The sequence below is a fragment of the Castanea sativa genome, chromosome 8 (genome assembly GCF_040712315.1).
Source record: "Castanea sativa cultivar Marrone di Chiusa Pesio chromosome 8, ASM4071231v1".
Lineage (NCBI taxonomy): Eukaryota > Viridiplantae > Streptophyta > Magnoliopsida > Fagales > Fagaceae > Castanea > Castanea sativa.
The window spans coordinates 49,294,423-49,312,126 of NC_134020.1; the positions used below are offsets into that span (position 1 = coordinate 49,294,423).

Below are 17,704 nucleotides of genomic sequence, written 5' to 3' on the forward strand. Positions count from 1 at the left end.
GTTGGTTGTACAAAACGGTGTTAGGAGCGTCCGGGAGGTCGCGGTCGTCTAAAAAGTTCGGCCGGGCTACGTTTATTTTTCTTCGTCTCCGGTCTCCCGCGATTATGGCGTTTTCTATTTCTTGGAAGTCTGAGGAGATGGGATCGTATCCTAAAATCAGATGGGCGGCTCTAAGTTGTAGGTCCTCGCTGACGAACACCTCGGAGCGAAGTACTCGGTTTAGATCCGCGACGTTACAGTGACTCAGACGAGGACGCACGTGTTGCTTATCTGCAAAAAAGACATCAAAACAAACAAACCTGGTCAGATTCACACAAATATTAAACAAGTTTAAGTAAGAGTGAATATGCATTTCTGTGTGTGTTATAAGAAGTTGTGTTGTGGGGAGATTAATCCTACGGCATCGCACCTGGATCCCCCCACTCAACTGGGCAGTGGAGGCCGTCGTGCCAGTTCCCAGACACGATCAAGTAGTCGTCCTTCATGCCTTTGTTGGATTTGGGCAGACAGGAGATTAGCCTAACGGTGCTGGACCGAGACTTAATATAATAACCTACCTTAGAAAGTTTATGGGACTCATATAGGAACACGACATCGTGCCATGTGAGGTTTAAACCAATCTGCTCGTTTAGAGCATCTACACTACCCAAAACTCTAAAAACGTTTGGGAGGCACTGATCGGGACACAACCTGTAGTTGCGAAGGTACTCCCTAGTTACAGGTCTCATTGGGAGGGTCATCCCACCCTCTATGAAGGCTATCATTGGGATGATAACCTCTCCCTCTTTCCTAGAACCGGCCACGGCTTCTGCCGGGCAATATTTTAGTCCTACATCGCTGGGAATGCGGTATTTGGCCCTAAAGCCTTCCATCCCAGCAGCGGTATCAACTAGACACTTAAACCTACCCATTAGAAAAGAACAAAAGGCTAAACTCTAAAGGGGAGAACGTTTACGAAGACAGCCGAGGACTGTATCCGAGGAGAAAAGGTTAAAAACAGAGAGAGCAAGAACTTACAAAGTTGAAGGTACAGGTTTCCACGATTTTCTGCTGGTAAAGAATGATTGTTGGTGTTTTGATGGGATTGATCCCTGATGAATTAAATGAAGGCGCAGGTTCCCGAAGCGTCACAACGTGCGAAAAGGCGGCCTCGAAATTATATTTGTCTCGCCTAAAATTTCGTGGAGTAACGAGGCTCGTTGGATGCCCATCTCACCGTTGAACATGGGAGACAAAGAGTAACTTACAGTAATAAATGCGCGCGTTTTTTAAAATAAAACCGCCAAGTGGCATCTTCTGGGACGCGAAACGATTTCCACACGTGCCATCGCTTAGTAAGTGGTGGGAGTGGATTCTCGTTAGATCAAAACCCTATTTTTCTCCTCGGATGTCGAAAATTAGAGTTTTGAGGGGCTATTGTGGGGGGTAAAAAGACCTTGATGGGAATATGGGCCGTTGGGTCTTGCTAAGGAAGGCCGACCTGCTCTTGGGTTTATGACTTGTTAGTACTACGGGTCGGCCCATACGCCGAGGATCCGAGGATCCGGCCGAGGATATTTTTCCCCTCGGACTGACACCGGAGAACCCGGGACTTCATGGTAAAGGTTAGGGAATGACATGGTCAAGACCAATGGTTAGAGGGAGTGAACTCTTGAATGTCCTATAAGCACCGATGTTGGAGAAATATCAAAGATAAAGGCTGCTACCTCCACATTAAAGACCCTGCACCAACCACCCTGGCCGCATTAATGGGGAAGTGACACTTGAACAGTAGAAGGGAAACTTCTAGTTACTGTTCAAAGGCACTAAGAAAAGAAATATCTAGGATAAGGGAGGAGTTGGGGCAACACGTGTATAAAGTATTAAAAGGAGAAGTATTTAAGGGGGAACCAGAAACAAAAACAGGGACGGACTCTTTTGTAAGAAAAAAAGAAACAGAAACAGAAAGAAAGAGATAATTTAAGAACAGCACTTGGCTTACGTCCGAGGAGGTTGATTCATAACATTCCTTGTTGTTTCCAAGTATTACTAGTCTTTGGCTTGTCATTTAATCCTCACATACTTCTAACCTGGGTTTCAAGCCCACACTCTACAAATCCATATTGTTTAAGGCTCATTAGGTCTGAGCCCATAACTGTTCTTGGGGCCAGGTGCAATTGTGCACTTACACATGTCACTAATTGAAATTTTGAAATGGGTGAAGTAACAACATTAGAAATGGTGTCAAACATTAGAAATTTAAATCAACAATTTTAAAAGTTTGGAGTTAAAATCAAAATTACTATAAATATTTAGTATTTTAATCAAGTTATCAATATTTAATATAGGTAACGTGGTGGTGAATAGAGTTACCGGTGTGGTAATAGCACGGGGTTTATGGTGTGGTAACGATAGTGGCCACCATGGTGGTACTGGTGATGGTAGTGGTGTTTGAAGTGCTTTATTTGGTTGTGATGATTGTAAAGTTGGAGGATTTAGAGTATTTATATTTTCCATTATGCGTATATTTGGTTGAAAGGACGGAAAAAATTAAAGATAGAGAGAAAATTACAATTGTGTCTTTATTATTAAAAGTATAGTAATAAAAAAGTAAGGATAATTTTATATTTTTCTTCTCAATCGCATTTTGTCTTTCTAATTTAGAAGGTGTGGGGGCCTTTTGTGTGGTTGGGCCTTGACCCTTCTGGTGTATTAAGGACTGTGAATCTGGGGTAAGGGACTTGGGACTGGCCTAGTTTGGATTGCACTGTAGGCCAGCTTGTGCGCAAGTTGTATAATAAAAAGTTTGTACTTTTTCCAACCACGTAACAAGAGTCTTCAACATAAAAAGCTACTTTGTATGGCCTTGTTTTATCTGTATACATTAAGAGGATTCAAAAAGTTAATTATTGCTTTTTTTTCTGTCAAAAATACCCCTAAATTAATTAACCAACAATTTAAAAATGGGGTTAAAATAGTAAATTGGCAAAAGAAAGTTAGTTATTGCTTTTTTTATTGTCAAAAATACCCTTATCTAAAACTTAAAAATGGGGTTAAAATAGTAAATTGACAAAAATAATAAATTCCTACATCTACATAGAAATGCATTTATGCTTCTAATAAACTTCTACTTTTACGTTGATTTAAATTCCTACATCTACTCACTAACTCTCAACAAAATAGAATTACTATTTTGTTAGTTTTAAAACTCCTCCAATCTACAAAATTCACCCCACGTATTCATCACACCCTTATATATATATATATATATATATATATATATATATATATATATATATTTTTTTTTTTTTTTGTGATTGGAAAAAGTAGAAATTTCAAATTATAATAAATGCAAATTATTAATTTTACCCCAAAAAATAGAAGAGCCTCTGGGCACGCACGTGAATAATAATTTCATAACGAAAATGAAAAGAAAAAAAAATGAAAAGAAAAGTGCATTACTTGGTTATCGGGAAAGTAGTTTTATCATATCACAACTAGTTATGTAGACTTACAACTAGTTGTGATTGTGGGGGGTAAAAATGCTTAAATGCACGTTTGGGCCTTGGGCCTGGTTAGTGGGTATAAGTCTATTCAATCAGAGTTTTCTCGGCCTACGAGCCAGTCCGCACTACAAGGGGCCGAGGAGTTGTCCGAAGAGAAGTATCTCTTCAGACAGGCCCAGAAGAGGTCATGGGACTTGCTAAAGGGTTTAGAGACAGAATTCTGGAAGATCTGTTGGGTAAAGACGTCATCTAAGCACTTGTTAGAAGCAGGAACGTGTGAGAAATATCTGAGGAAAAAGCTGCTACCACCGCATTAAAGGCCCTGCATCTACCTCCCTGACCGCATTAATGGAGAAATGAACTCTGAACAGTAGTATTCAGCCTTCCAGCTATTATTTGAAGACTTTAAGAAGGTGGTGGATGTGACAAGTATCTAAGAGGAAGATTTATGTTACACGTGGATGAAATAGGGAAGAAGAAGAAGGATATAAGAAGACGAAAGAGGAAAGAAGTAGGGGATCTCTTTTGAAAACTAAAAATTGTAATTTTTTGCTTAGAGAAAGAAAGGCTATACAAATTGTCCTCAGCTTATATCCGAGGAGGGTTTTTTTGTCATATTCGTTTATTACTTGCATAGACTGCGGCATTCTAGCCTGTTTATCAACTTTTCAATATCCCTAACCTAAATTTCAAAACCATACTCTACAAATTTCATTGTATAAGGCTCTTTGGGCCTGAGTCCATCACTCGTTTAGGTCCGGGTACAAATTGTGCACTTACAGTGATAATAACCAATCCATTAGGGAGGTAGAGTGCACTAATTTTCATTTTTAATTTCATATTATCTAATAACAAACGTTATACATGGTCAATGAAAATATATATGATTATTATTGTTAGAGAATGAAGAGGACAATAAATTTATTTATAAATGAAATTTTGTCATGGTATGTTAAATAATTATACATTATAAGATGAGCTTCACAATCTTCATATGAAATAGAATTTCATTGAATAACTTATACATTACAAGATTGTAGATTATGATACTAAATTTAATACCATAATCTTCAAATTTCTTACCCCTATACCAAAAAAAAAAAAAAAAAAACCCTCAATTGGACTTTAAATTCAAATTATATCATATCAAAACTCTAAAATTGTATAATTCACTCAAAAATTAAAATAATAATATCATATAGGGGAACATAAACAAAGATAATAGATAATACCACAAATCATTAAATTAAACAATTAAAAAATAATAATATTACTTTTTGTCATTTTGGACCGAAGTAGACCAATTAGACTGAATGGACCAAAAGAGCCAAATTGGAACGGAAGGACGGAAGTGGACTGAAAGGACCGAATTAGACTGAAAGGGCCGAAGTGGATTGAATGGACCGAAGTAAACTGAATGGACCGAAATGGACCAAAAGGCCGAGATAGACTGAATAGACCGACATGAACCAAATTGGACCAAAATGATCAAAATAGACCGAATGTATTAAAATGGACTGAATGGGCCAAATTTAAAGGCACTTATCACTAACAATCCTAGACATTAATTTAGGTAATTAAGGTAAATTTACACGTGTACATACTATTTTTTTAGAAGTCAGTGATAGAAATTTATTAATGTATTGTAAAAAGGATTGAAAATAAAGCGTTACAATTCAGAATTTAAAAAAAAAAAATCTGGAATTTAATTTTTCATATATTTTTAGTAGTCATTACAAAGCATTGAAAGTACTACAATATTTCCCAATTAAAGCTTCGCCTTGCATGCAAAATTGTTTTGCTAGTAGGATGTCAATAGCTTCATGGCCTAATCATAAATTATGGTAAAATGGAGTTGTGTGGATTCATATATCAGCATATTTCGAGCACCCCATATAGCCAAAGTTAACCATTTATAGCCTATATTTCATTATCCTAGCTATCTAGTTGTCGTGGGTCTCGTGGCCATATACCGTTGTGAAAGAGAGGCAATGAATTGAATAAGAATAATGAAGAAAAAAAAGTGTGTAAGGAGTTTATTCTAAATTAAAGTAGGTGAACATGCAAAATAAAGTACATGTAAAGTTAAAATTGTTTAAGATATTATTAGGAAAAAAAATGGTTAAGATGAGATCAATCGGTTAATATATTTAATATTATCAAAAAATTAGAAGAGCAAATCAATAAAAAAATGGTGACGTGACCAATGATGTGGGGTGCTCGAAATACTACTCTTTAACTTTTAAATATTATATATAGATTGAAGTTACATCTAATATCTAATATTAAAGAGTTCACTTGTTACTTGTGAGGCTCACAATGCTATCATTTCTAACAATAAGTTTAAAGTCACAATGTTTTTCAATTGTTGACATGTTTTCTGACTCATTGTTGTTCCAATTACATAAGTTATGTCTTATATTACTATTATTACTAAATTTCTAAACACAAAAAGATAAGAACTCAGCAAAGGCATAAGATAAAAGAGCCGGAAATGGAAGGCATCATCTAGGGGAATATTATATAGGGAGGGTACTCACTGAGGCTCCCAAGAATATTATTATAGAAAATTCAGAAGCCCTAAACTTGAGGCACTTGTAATAAGAGTGGCACGTGAATTTGCGGTCAGAAGCGTTGAGTTAAGGCACTAGGTGGGATCTCCAAGTGCGGAGAGTGCTGTGCTGTCATTAATACTCGCATTGCCTTCAAGAAAGCGTGAAAGTTTGATTGTTCAAAGTCACATTACCAAGACATTGGTTTCACAAATCTACCTTCTTGTAATTTATATCCAACTACCAAATTAACTTGTTACATGCACTTGGCAAACGTGGTGTGAGTTTGGATAGCGGCAGACCAAGCGTTTTGCGTGGCTGCATTTTTTTGGTTGGGTCTCGTGTACTGTTCACAAGATTTGCAAGTATCGATTTCAGCAAATGTTAAGTTAAAATTGGATCCCACGGTATTATTCACACATTTTAAAAATTATTTTGCTATAGTGTTTTCAGTTTTCAGTTTTCAACAATAAGCGGTATCTAAACAGAGCCAAAATCCTTTTCCAAATATTAATGCAAGTTCTCCTTAGATTAAGCATTGTATGCCTTCATTTCTTAGCTTGTAAGTTGCAAATTATTGCAGATGCAAATTGCAGTGAACTTGATGTACATGAAAGAAATATCTTTTCATCCATAAAAATACAAGAAAAACACATTCCGTTTCCATTAACACACTCCAAATACTTATTTTCTATATATATAATAAAGGACATATTTCAGCTGACAAGCTGTTTACAAGCTTTCAATCGCTCACTCAATGCATTAAGCAGAAAAAAGTTAGCCTTGCAGCATCCCAACAACAAACAATCTCATTGTCTCACCTCAAGTCATCAGATAACAAACAAAAGTAAATCTTTGGGCGGGTGACAAGCCAAGTTCACCTCAGCCAAAATGATGCCCCAATAGTCACACAGTACAATTAACACATTAAGTTAAACAAAGAAAAAAAAAAAAAAAACTATATAAACTTACTAGAGGCATTCTACACTAGTACAGTGTGTAGATACCCTCTGTAGACAAAGGACCTTTAGTAGAGAGTGCCATGCATTTTCACTGCTACAAAAGGCCAAAATCATAGTCACTTGGACAAAGACCAAGGAGGGCTATTTCAAAAAAAGCCTCCCTTGATACTAGAATACCATATATACCTTATATAGTAGTATAATTAGAAAAGAAAAGAGTCGAGAAGAAAGTCACACTAAAGTTAGAGGTAATAGGCTTGATTTGGAAGTGAGTTTTTGATTAGCAGTGGATGAGTTGGCTGAATCAGAACTGGCTTCCAGCGTAGGTTTGGCCAAAAGACCAGTTGGAAGGAGCCGCATCGTTGGAGACCACAGTACGTCCATCACTAGTTGTGACCTTGATAGAGAGGGCTTGACCATCGAGACATGAGTTACTCTGCCAGTTCTGACCCCAGTTCCGGGACATGGCCTGCCAACCAGTGTTAGAGCCTTTAATAGACACAGCAACAACATCACCAGCTCCACCAACATTGGTTATGAGCACAAGATTGAAGTAAGAGTGTCCATTGATTGTGAACCTGATCCCACCACTCTTTTTGCAAGCAACCCTGCATAATAAATCACAATAAAGGAAATTAATACAAATTAGAATATAATTAAAAACATAAATGGATACATTAGTGTCCCTTTCTTTGTTTCTCCTTACATAAAGCCAACATCAACCTAAAAGAATTGTTTTAAAAAATTAGAGATAACTTTATTGGAATATATAAACCATCTTTTTCATAATTTATTGAGGTGACAAGTTTTTATGGATAAGATTGAGACAGAACATATTTCATAACTGCTAATATGACTTGATGTGATTGATGCGTGAACAAGTCATGTTAACAATGGTGAAAAACGTTGTCCTTCACACTATTTCTCAACGCAACAGTCATGGAAAAAAAATTGTGAGAAAATATATGTATTTTAAAGTTTCTGTAAATGGTTTCCATTGCAAAGATGGTATGCTTACCTTCTGTACTGAACTGGGACAATTCCTGCTTTGTACTGAGCAATGTGTTGGAAAACAGGCTGAGCAAGATCGAAGTGCTGCTGGGGAGGATTACACCAGCCTCCAGCATCATTAGCTTGAGCATAGTTTGGTGGACAGAAGTTAGTTGCAGTGACGATAATGGAGCCTGGTAAACACCAATTATTGTCATTCACGCACTTAATCTCAAAACAGGCTCCACAGCTCACCCCACTGTTGAAAAGAGCAGTACTCAATGCAGCTGTGTTTGTCCCATACCCCTGGCTGTAAAGATTCCCATAGCCACAAGCCCCACCTGCATGACCCAAAATTATTTAAGACCATTGAAGATCTCTCACTATACAACATCTTACAACTTTCATTTTCTTGCTTTTCTCATAATATTAAGTACTTACCCATTGTCCCAGAAGCATCACCACCTCCATAGAAAGTAGCATGTGCAGTTGTCCACCCACTTCCATCGCCCTCCACAGTCTTCAACATGATCATGAGAAGGGCTACTATGGTATATTTAAGGAAATCCATTTCCTGTTCAAAGAAAGAAAAGAAATATATTAAATGAGAGAACCCATTTGAGAATTCAACAATTAATAGAGAAGACAACGCCTTACAGTGGTCAAAGAAGTAAATGCAGCAAGCTGGGACAAGTCACAAGAGAGAGGAAACAAACTAGCTAGGGAGAGAGTATATTGACAATGGTACAAGGAATGGAGAATGGACTTGTTTATATAGATGCGTATACAGTGCAAGTGGAAGATAAAAATATAAGAATATGCCCAAAAATTTTGACATAAGAAAGATGGGAGAGAATAGTATCTTAACAACCAACTGAAACTGAAACAGTTAAAATAACCAACCACAGAATTATAGTATAAGAAAAGAATCCACTTTGTAATAAATTTCAAATTGCTCCTGGCCTGCCTATTTTTGCGGTCTAAGTGGACTTTTGACCATCATTTTTTTTTTGTGACAAATTTGACCATCATTTTTGAAAACCAAGAATCCTTGGGAATGCATGTATTGTTATGTTTTAATAAAAACTCTTATGTTTTAGTAATCAGAGTGCAGCATTGCTTGAGTTCTCATGTTCAAATCCCAATGGATAAAACGTGAGAATTCTCTCCTGCCCCAAGGGTATTAGCCTTCTCGTGGAGTTAGGGTGAGGTCTATTGTCACTCCGGACAGTAGTAGTTATGGTTCAATCCAATATTTCCTACTAAGTGAGTGTCCTAATGGTCATGCTCATGGGGTCTGTCATAATGGTCGCCCAACTCACCCATCTTTTAAAAAAAAAAAAAAAAAATTTGACTACGTGTTTTTATTTGTATATATTTTTATCCCTTATAAAGTAACTAAAATTGAAAAAAAAAAAAAACATTATATATTATTATTGGTGAAACATAGGGTGAAATACTAAAACTTTATGTTCTCGTTAAGATTGAGAATGTACTTCCACTGGCTCATGTCAAAATATAGACTGTTGGATGACCTAATCTTAAGGTATATATATAGGGAGAATCATATCTGTAATGTTGTATGTTAATCTAAAGTTGACTGAATTTATTCTTTTCCTTGTAAAATTCCAAACTCCATTGCTTCACCTTCTACATTATTTATGCAGCAAGCAGGAAAGTGCATTATTGAATAGCAGTATTTGCACAAGGTAGGTCCTTTTGCAAGAGCTTACGTATACTAGCTGATAAAGTTAATTGTCCCCTACTACTTATTTTAAACTTCATTTAATAGCTAGGTAACCTGATCAACTGAAGACCATAAAAATAGATGCTCGCATACACTTTTCTTTTAATGGTCCATATTGAAAAACATCTGCAAGTGGACAACACATAGTTCGGGAAGTCTTTTTGGTCTGTTATTCTTTGATTCCTTTAAAGAGGAAGAAATTGGAATACCATTTGTTCCTTTTAATTTTCCTTTACTTATTTACGACCAATTTTTAGAAATTATAACATAAAACGACCAGTACAATACTCGTATAACATAGGAATGATGCAGATAAAATACTGGTCTAGCACCGTAAAGGTCCGTTGGTTGGGACAAAATAAGTATGATAGAAAATAAGGAAGAGATAAGTGAAAAGAAAACTAATTTTATAGATATTTAGTTGGAGAGAAGAAGAAGATAAAAAATTGGTGAACTTAGGTGTTTTTTCTTCTAACTCACCAAAATTCTATCTTCCTAACGTGGAGGGAAAATAGAGGAGAGATGAATAGTTGTAGTCAATAACTTAATTACTCACCACCTGGTTGCTTTTCTTTTTATTTTTTTTGCTTTCCTGGGCATGATACAGGTTTGTGAGTTTTTTATTATTATTATTTTTTATAATTTTTTTTTTTTTGCTTTGCTTTCCTGGTCTTGATACAGGTTGTAGTTTCTTTTTTTTGGGCATGATACATGTTGTGGGTTTTTTTTTTTTTTTTTCCTGGGCGTGATTCAGGTTGTGGGTTCTTTTTTCTTCTAACTCACCAAAATTCTATCTTCCTAACGTGGAGGGAAAATAGAGGAGAGATGAATAGTTGTAGTCAATAACTTAATTACTCACCACCTGGTTGCTTTTCTTTTTATTTTTTTTGCTTTCCTGGGCATGATACAGGTTTGAGTTTTTTTTTTATTATTATTTTTTATAAATTTTTTTTTTGCTTTGCTTTCCTGGTCTTGATACAGGTTGTAGTTTCTTTTTTTTGGGCATGATACATGTTGTGGGTTTTTTTTTTTTTTTTTTTTTTTCCTGGGCGTGATTCAGGTTGTGGGTTCTTTCTTTTGTTTTGCTCATCTTTTTTTTTTTTTTGGTTTAACTAGATGTGATTTTTTTAAAACTTTTTCTTTTTTGGCGATGATTTGTCTTTTTTAATAAATTTGGGTGATTGTCTTTTTTTTTTTTTTGGTTGTTTGCCATGTTTTTGTTTTAATTGGACATCTTTTTTTAACAATGGCATATGAGTACTTTTATACTAACTCATTTTTTCCATCCCTTCACTTTTTCACACTCAACTAAATATAAATGAAGAAAACTAAAATCTCTTCTATCTTTCTACTTTTTCATCTCTCCAACTAAACGAAAATGAAGTGTCTGTACTTCCTCTCTTGACTAGCTTTCTAATTCGAATGTATTAATTAAACAATTCTATCAAGGACCATAATTTGTTCTTCATATTATTTAGGGCTCATTTGGTATACAAGTTTAAATATATGTTTTCAGTTTTTAAACAATATTACATGTATTTTTATACACTTTTTCACCTACACGTATTTCAAAAAAATTGAAAACTGTTGTTTAAACACACGTATTAAACGGGCCATAATTTTTGAGAGGAATAGTATCAAATAGTTCTTTATCTTTCTATGTATATTTTAGTATGAATTTGATGCTCCAACTAAGCACATGGGGTTATGGGGGAGTGCTTCACTTTGACTTTATATCACCCCTAGTTTTTTTTGGAAGTTGTAAATAATATACTGGCCATCCCTGACTTTTGATGCCAACACTGAGAAAAGAATCCTATTTTAAAGTTTAAATAAAACAGCAGGAAACTTGACTACCTCAAATTTAGGATCGCATGGATGGGATCAAAGTGGTTAGCATGTGGCAAACCATCCAGCTCAAATTATTATGATGACAAATCTTCTCTTTAATCTTTTTCTCATCTTTCACTCCCTTTTATTTAATTAAGACAAACTTTTCCTTCTCTTTATTAAGCAATCTTAGCTGTACCCATCTGATAATCCTCATTAGTTTCATGCTGTTACAGTATTTTAGTGTATGCTTTACAGGTTAACAAAACCATGAGCATGAATGAGCATGCCTATTATCTGTAGAAGCCCCTAAAATGTTCACCTTTTTCCCTTATAACTTTTTTGGTCGGCAAGCGGATAAGGAAAATTAAGCTTACCCCCATTGCACTGCAGCTTCCTGCATCATGGGCTTCTATATAGTTTTCAGTTAGAGGAGTTAAAGCTGAGCATGTGAAAAAGTAAAAAAAACCAAAAAAACGTGTTGTCAGGCATTGGACCTATGTGGTGATTAGGTAGTCCTATATGTTTAGTTTGTTAATGCAGAGTGTTGAAATTTTTTGCAACTCTAAAGGCTAAAATATAACTTCCAGTCTACTACGCAATGTTATAGTAGTGGCAGATAAGCAACTTTCCCTCCACATGTATGTACTATTTTATTATGAAGTAGGAGTACATGTTATTATTCAAGTCTGCATTAGGTGTGAAAGCTATCAGCCTATCACACTTCTGTGGTGATAAAGCTCATCGTTTTACGGCGCATTTTACTACCAGGCATGCTAAATAATGCTAATCACATAAATAGGACCACATGCAGGCTCATCTTACACTATCCAATCAATAAATTTCTTTACTATTTTTTTCTTCCAGTTGTTGTTGTTGTTGCTATTTGTTGAAATCATGAATATTTTATTGAATCACACATATTAACAGTACATGAGGGACCTATATACAGGTCATGAATTAACCTAAGACTAACAAGACAATGATATATGGTACAATAATGCTGTAGTAATTAAAAAACACAGAGAAATAATGGAATAGTACTATAGATTGTACAATATTGGCTTATACGGGCTTGGACTTGAATGTTTTAACTGTCCCCTCAAATTCAAGATGGATTGAGAGAAAATAGCTTAAGTTTGGATACAAGATCGCAAAAATGTCATGTAGAATGAAATTATGAAGAGGTCAGCAAGATGATCATGAGAGTTGATGATAAAATGAAACTGTAAAGAGCCCTAAAGGAGATGATGATCATAGACAAAGTGACAACCAATCTCAACGTGTTTATTTTGTTCGTAAAGACATTAAACTTGCTGTACTTTAAAAAGCGCTTTTGTTGTCACAGTATATAAGGAAAAAAAAAGAAGAAGAAAGAGAGACGCTCATATTCTTCTGTAACCATCTAACCAAAAGACCTTAAAAGCAATGTCTACTAGGACAAGATGCCCTGCCTTCGTGCTAGATCAAGCCATAATAATCTATTTCATATAGCGCAGAAAGATAATAGAATCAACAAGCAAAAAAGTAGTAATAATTGGTACAATGATCTATAAAGTCCAGTGTAAGCCATGATAGGCAACATATAAGGTCTCAGGTCAAATATATAATAGCGTGCGTTTGACAACATTTATTTTTGCCAACTTATTTTACTATTCAGTTTATTTTTACTACTATTTATGAATTCTATTGTACTGTTTCAGCTTATTTTTACTTTTATCTATAATACTTCCAGCAAAAAGTTTCAATTTCAATAAAATAAGCAGATTCCAAACAAACTCTAAGCTGGACGATTCTCCCAACCAGTTGACAATGTGTCATGTAATAATACTCATCAAATAGTGAAGAGATCTCAAGCCCAATGAATTGTATTTGAGAGAGAGCTAAGCTCTTTCACTTCGAATTGCTAATTAATTAAGAAACTGTTTGAGTACCTGAATACCAATAAGGTCATCTCCAATAATGATTAATTATCATTTAAATGCAAAAGGAGAGGATTGGTGGCACAATTAGTGCAACGGAGAAACAGACCAGAGTCATAAATATGACCTGATACTCTGATAGTGTAGCCTAGACATCCCAGTTAATTAATTTGTACCAACTTAAGGTCCCCCATTTTTTTTTTTTTGGATGGATAAGGTCCCGGCTTTGATGAGGAATAACACTAACACCAGTTACCACCACCCCAAGAGCTATCTGGCAAGAGTCCCAGACACTTAGAAAGATTATCTTTTGGGGGAGGAGAAAAATCTAAGAGAAAGAAAAGCATTTTTTACTCTTGTACTTTCTCTTTCCAAAAATCATTTTTGAAAAAAAGTTATATTAAAAAAAAAAAAAAATCAAAACTCTCCCTATATCTCATGGAAGCTACATGTATCATTTCTTGCGCATTATGCGGGTTCCATAGGTAGCAGGTGTGGTCACTACTGGCCTACTTAAGCCCTTTATGACATAAGACTACCCGCACAATAGTAATCACTATTTGAACCCACAACTCTTGAACTTGTAGATATAATGAGTCACGGGGGCTTCTTAAGTACCATTAAGCCACTTCCTTTGCTAAAAACTTATTTCTCATTATTTGAAACTTTTGGTAATAGAGTTTATTGGAGTAATATTATAATTTTATTTTAAAAACTTTTGTAACAAAATTTCACTTAAAGAAAATTATGTTAATAATATTAATTTACTTCTATGATGGAAGCATATTGTATAGCAAGTAATACTTTTTATAAGTATGTAATGTAAATACGACATATATAATTCCATATAAAAAAAGACATGTAATACCTAACATTAAAGTATGAGAAATGATTTTTTATTAAAAAAAATTGTGGAAACATTTGATAAATAGTGTTGATTGGAGAATATGTACCATATGGTGAAATCAAATCATACTTAATTATAGTGCACTATATGATGAAATAAAAAATGAAAAAAATTAAAGAAAAATAAAGAGGGCATTCACTTGACGTAATTATAACATGTAAGATACAAATTTTATTTTTTTATTATATATATATAATTAATTAATATGAAAATAACGTGATTTTTCATACTTTCACTTTACAACTTTGGATTTTTACCATTACACTCTGTAGTGGCCCCTGCTATGAGATTTTTCATCTTGTTCTTAGGGAAGAAAGAAGGTTCAATTTGTGACGTGAAATTTCAATGATTGTTTGCATATTAATTTACACATTGGAGTAAGTTGAAATAAACAAGGGATCAATAAGATTGAGCGACACTTTGAGTAAAGTTACAAGAATGATGTTATAGCTCTTATAAATTTTATTCGATGTGCCAATTAATATTAATTGTTAAACACAACACAAAAAACAATTTTAAAAATTTGTTTATTATTTACTGATATCACAATAAACATATGGATTATAATGTCAGTTTGATAAAATTTAATAACATTTTTCAAGTTATAATTACACTTCTAGTAGTAAAGGGTAAAATATTGGGTGATACTTTATATTGACTTGATTGGTTGTCAACCAATACAAAGATTATAAGAGCATTCAGGATAAGAATGTTAAAAGCTAAAAAAAAAACTATATTTTAGTAACTCATTCTAAAAACACATGCTAGAACAAGAGTGTTATTGTTAAAAATTTTGACAATTAAGCTACAGTAAAGTGTCAAAGATGACACTCTTTGACACTTTACTTTAGCTCTAAAGTTATATAAAAAAATATATTTTAATGTGTTGATGATTGTTGTTATATTAATTTATTGTATTGGATATATTATTTTAATGTGTTAAAAACTTTAAAAAAAAACTATTATTTAGTAACTTATTCCAAAAGCACATGCTACAACAAGAGTGCTATTGTTAAAAATTTTGACACTTAAGCTACAGTAAAGTATTAAAGATAAATGACACTCTTTGACACTATACTGTAGCTCTAAAGTTATAAAAAAAATTTAAATATATTGATGGTTGTAGCTATTATTAATTGTGTTGGATCTATTATTTTAATGTCTCGAATGCTAAAATAAAATCTTTGATATTTGGTGTATTATAAAATGAGATGTTACAATAGATAAAATAGTGTTTTAAGTTACTAATTAAAAATTATATATTTTTAGCAATCTTATTATGAATGCTCTAACAAAACAAAAATATAACTGGAGTATTATAGTTTGAGGTGAACTCTAAAATTCAAAATAATAATAAAATTTATTTATTAAATTATTAATATAACAATGATTACATTCATTATCATATGTAAACTTCTTTTAAATAAAATTAATAATATTTTTAACATTATCCTTACAATCTTGGTACGAGAATACACCTAATATATAAAGAGAGATTGTCCTAATTAAGAAAAAAAGCTATTACAACGTGTACAAAACTACAAACTAAAAAAACGGATTGTTTCAATGTGATGATAATGTTGCATATCTAAATACTTCAATGCTTAAAGCTACACTGTGGGATATTGATCTGATTGTCAACAACTCTTGGCACCCATGATCAACAATGTTATTTAGCTCCAAATCTGAGTTTTTCCGATGAAAAGTACTGAGAACTTAATCAAACAAAGTGCCTGGTTGGCCATGCTGCTGCTGCACCTGCAACTGTTCTTGTTGGCAATGGCTCCACTGGAACCGGCTTCACCACACAGTATCCACTACTTGAACAAGAACCTACCCTCCCTGATCTCCAAATTCCATCACTGCCTTTAATATCCATAGCCATTCTTCTTATCTCCATGTCTTCATGCCTCTCTACACTACTCCTCCTCCTAAGATTTTGCCTCTTTATAATAGACTTCAACTTATCTTTGTTACCATCTTTGCCACTCATTAATATTGGCACTGGCATGGCCTCTAGACCCATCAACTTAGCCACCACTCCAGGTTTGCACCACACAACTCTTTCTCCAGCTAAAGTTGGAGGCAAAGACCACTTGCAAGAATTGAAATCACAGCAGTTTGATGATGATTTTCTGCCCGGCTTTTCAATACCATGCAGTTTCTTGAACGAAGACCGATACATTGCATCTTTTCCATCAAGAGAAAAACGAGGGTACTGATTCAATGCATTCCTAGCAGACCTCAAGATGTCAGAGTTGTTCACACATGACATCCTACCGCGCAATATTCCCACATTACACTCGCTCAGTTTCGATTTTCTGGCAATCTCTTCTTCTAATTCCAACTGCAATAACATCTCCTCCAATGTTTGACTTTGTCTTGATGACCTAGCATTAGCAGTCACAAATGGGCCGACCATGTTGGAGAAATCTTCATGGTTAGCCTTGTTATTGTGCTGTTGGTTGAGAGTGGAGGTTGAGCCATCATCGTTGCAAAAATTAGTTCTGATTCCCTTCTTCATCTTGGCTCCTAGAGAGTTCTTGAGGAGAAAGAAAGACAAATCTTTCATTGGATGTTTACTAGCTATGTGATTCACTATTTCATGATGGGGGGTTTGATTTTAATTTGCTAGTTGCTCCAATAGAAAAAAGTTACGTAGACTGTTGGGCAAATTATGAAACTTGTGAATGGGATGAATGTGAGCGGTGTGGGTTAATAGCACTCACATGACAAATGAAGGGTCACAACTCACAAGTATTTCAAGTATATATGTACCATCCATAGAGCGCTCTTGACTTACTTTAGACCTATGCTGTGATTCATGACTTTAATTATCAGTTTCATCTGAATTGGTTGAGACACATGAGGATCATTTATTCTCAAACTAACCTTCTTTATAGCTAGCAAAATGCAGTCAATAGTCATCAATACACGTAAGTATATTAAATTTAGATAAATCTATGCACGTCAAATTATAATAAGAAGAAGAAGAAGATAAATAATGTATTTTGTTTATCATTTTGCTTGAAATTATATATATATATATATATATATATATATTTATATATTCATGACTACACTAAATTACCTTATATTTTTGTCAATATCTTTTAAGAATAAAATATATTGTTGATCTCTAAACTTTAGCACCCATAAGTGATTTTAGTTCTTGAAATTTAAAGTATTGCTTTTAGTTCTTGAAATTTAAAGTAATTACTTCCTAACTTGTGAGCAATAATGTGTTAGTTTTTAGTTTGACCACATTGTTGTTCCGTTAGAAACATTTAACGAATGTTGATGCAATGA

General features: G+C 34.2%; 2 protein-coding genes across 2 annotated transcripts; both read right to left on the reverse strand.

The window, feature by feature from the left end:
* Positions 1 to 6,760: 6,760 nt before the first annotated feature.
* LOC142606958 (expansin-A14) lies at positions 6,761 to 8,720 on the reverse strand. The gene is made up of 4 exons (XM_075778338.1): positions 8,647 to 8,720; positions 8,431 to 8,563; positions 8,018 to 8,330; positions 6,761 to 7,607 (listed from the first exon to the last, which is right to left on the reverse strand). The coding sequence occupies exons 2-4, from the start codon at positions 8,558 to 8,560 to the stop codon at positions 7,304 to 7,306; spliced, it is 747 nt and encodes a 248-aa protein (XP_075634453.1). The 5' UTR covers positions 8,561 to 8,563; positions 8,647 to 8,720; the 3' UTR covers positions 6,761 to 7,303.
* Positions 8,721 to 15,733: 7,013 nt separating this feature from the next.
* Positions 15,734 to 17,034, reverse strand: LOC142606957 (uncharacterized). Its single transcript, XM_075778337.1, has one exon. It carries the CDS (start codon positions 16,965 to 16,967, stop codon positions 16,116 to 16,118), a length of 852 nt encoding a protein of 283 aa, XP_075634452.1. The 5' UTR covers positions 16,968 to 17,034; the 3' UTR covers positions 15,734 to 16,115.
* Positions 17,035 to 17,704: the final 670 nt, after the last annotated feature.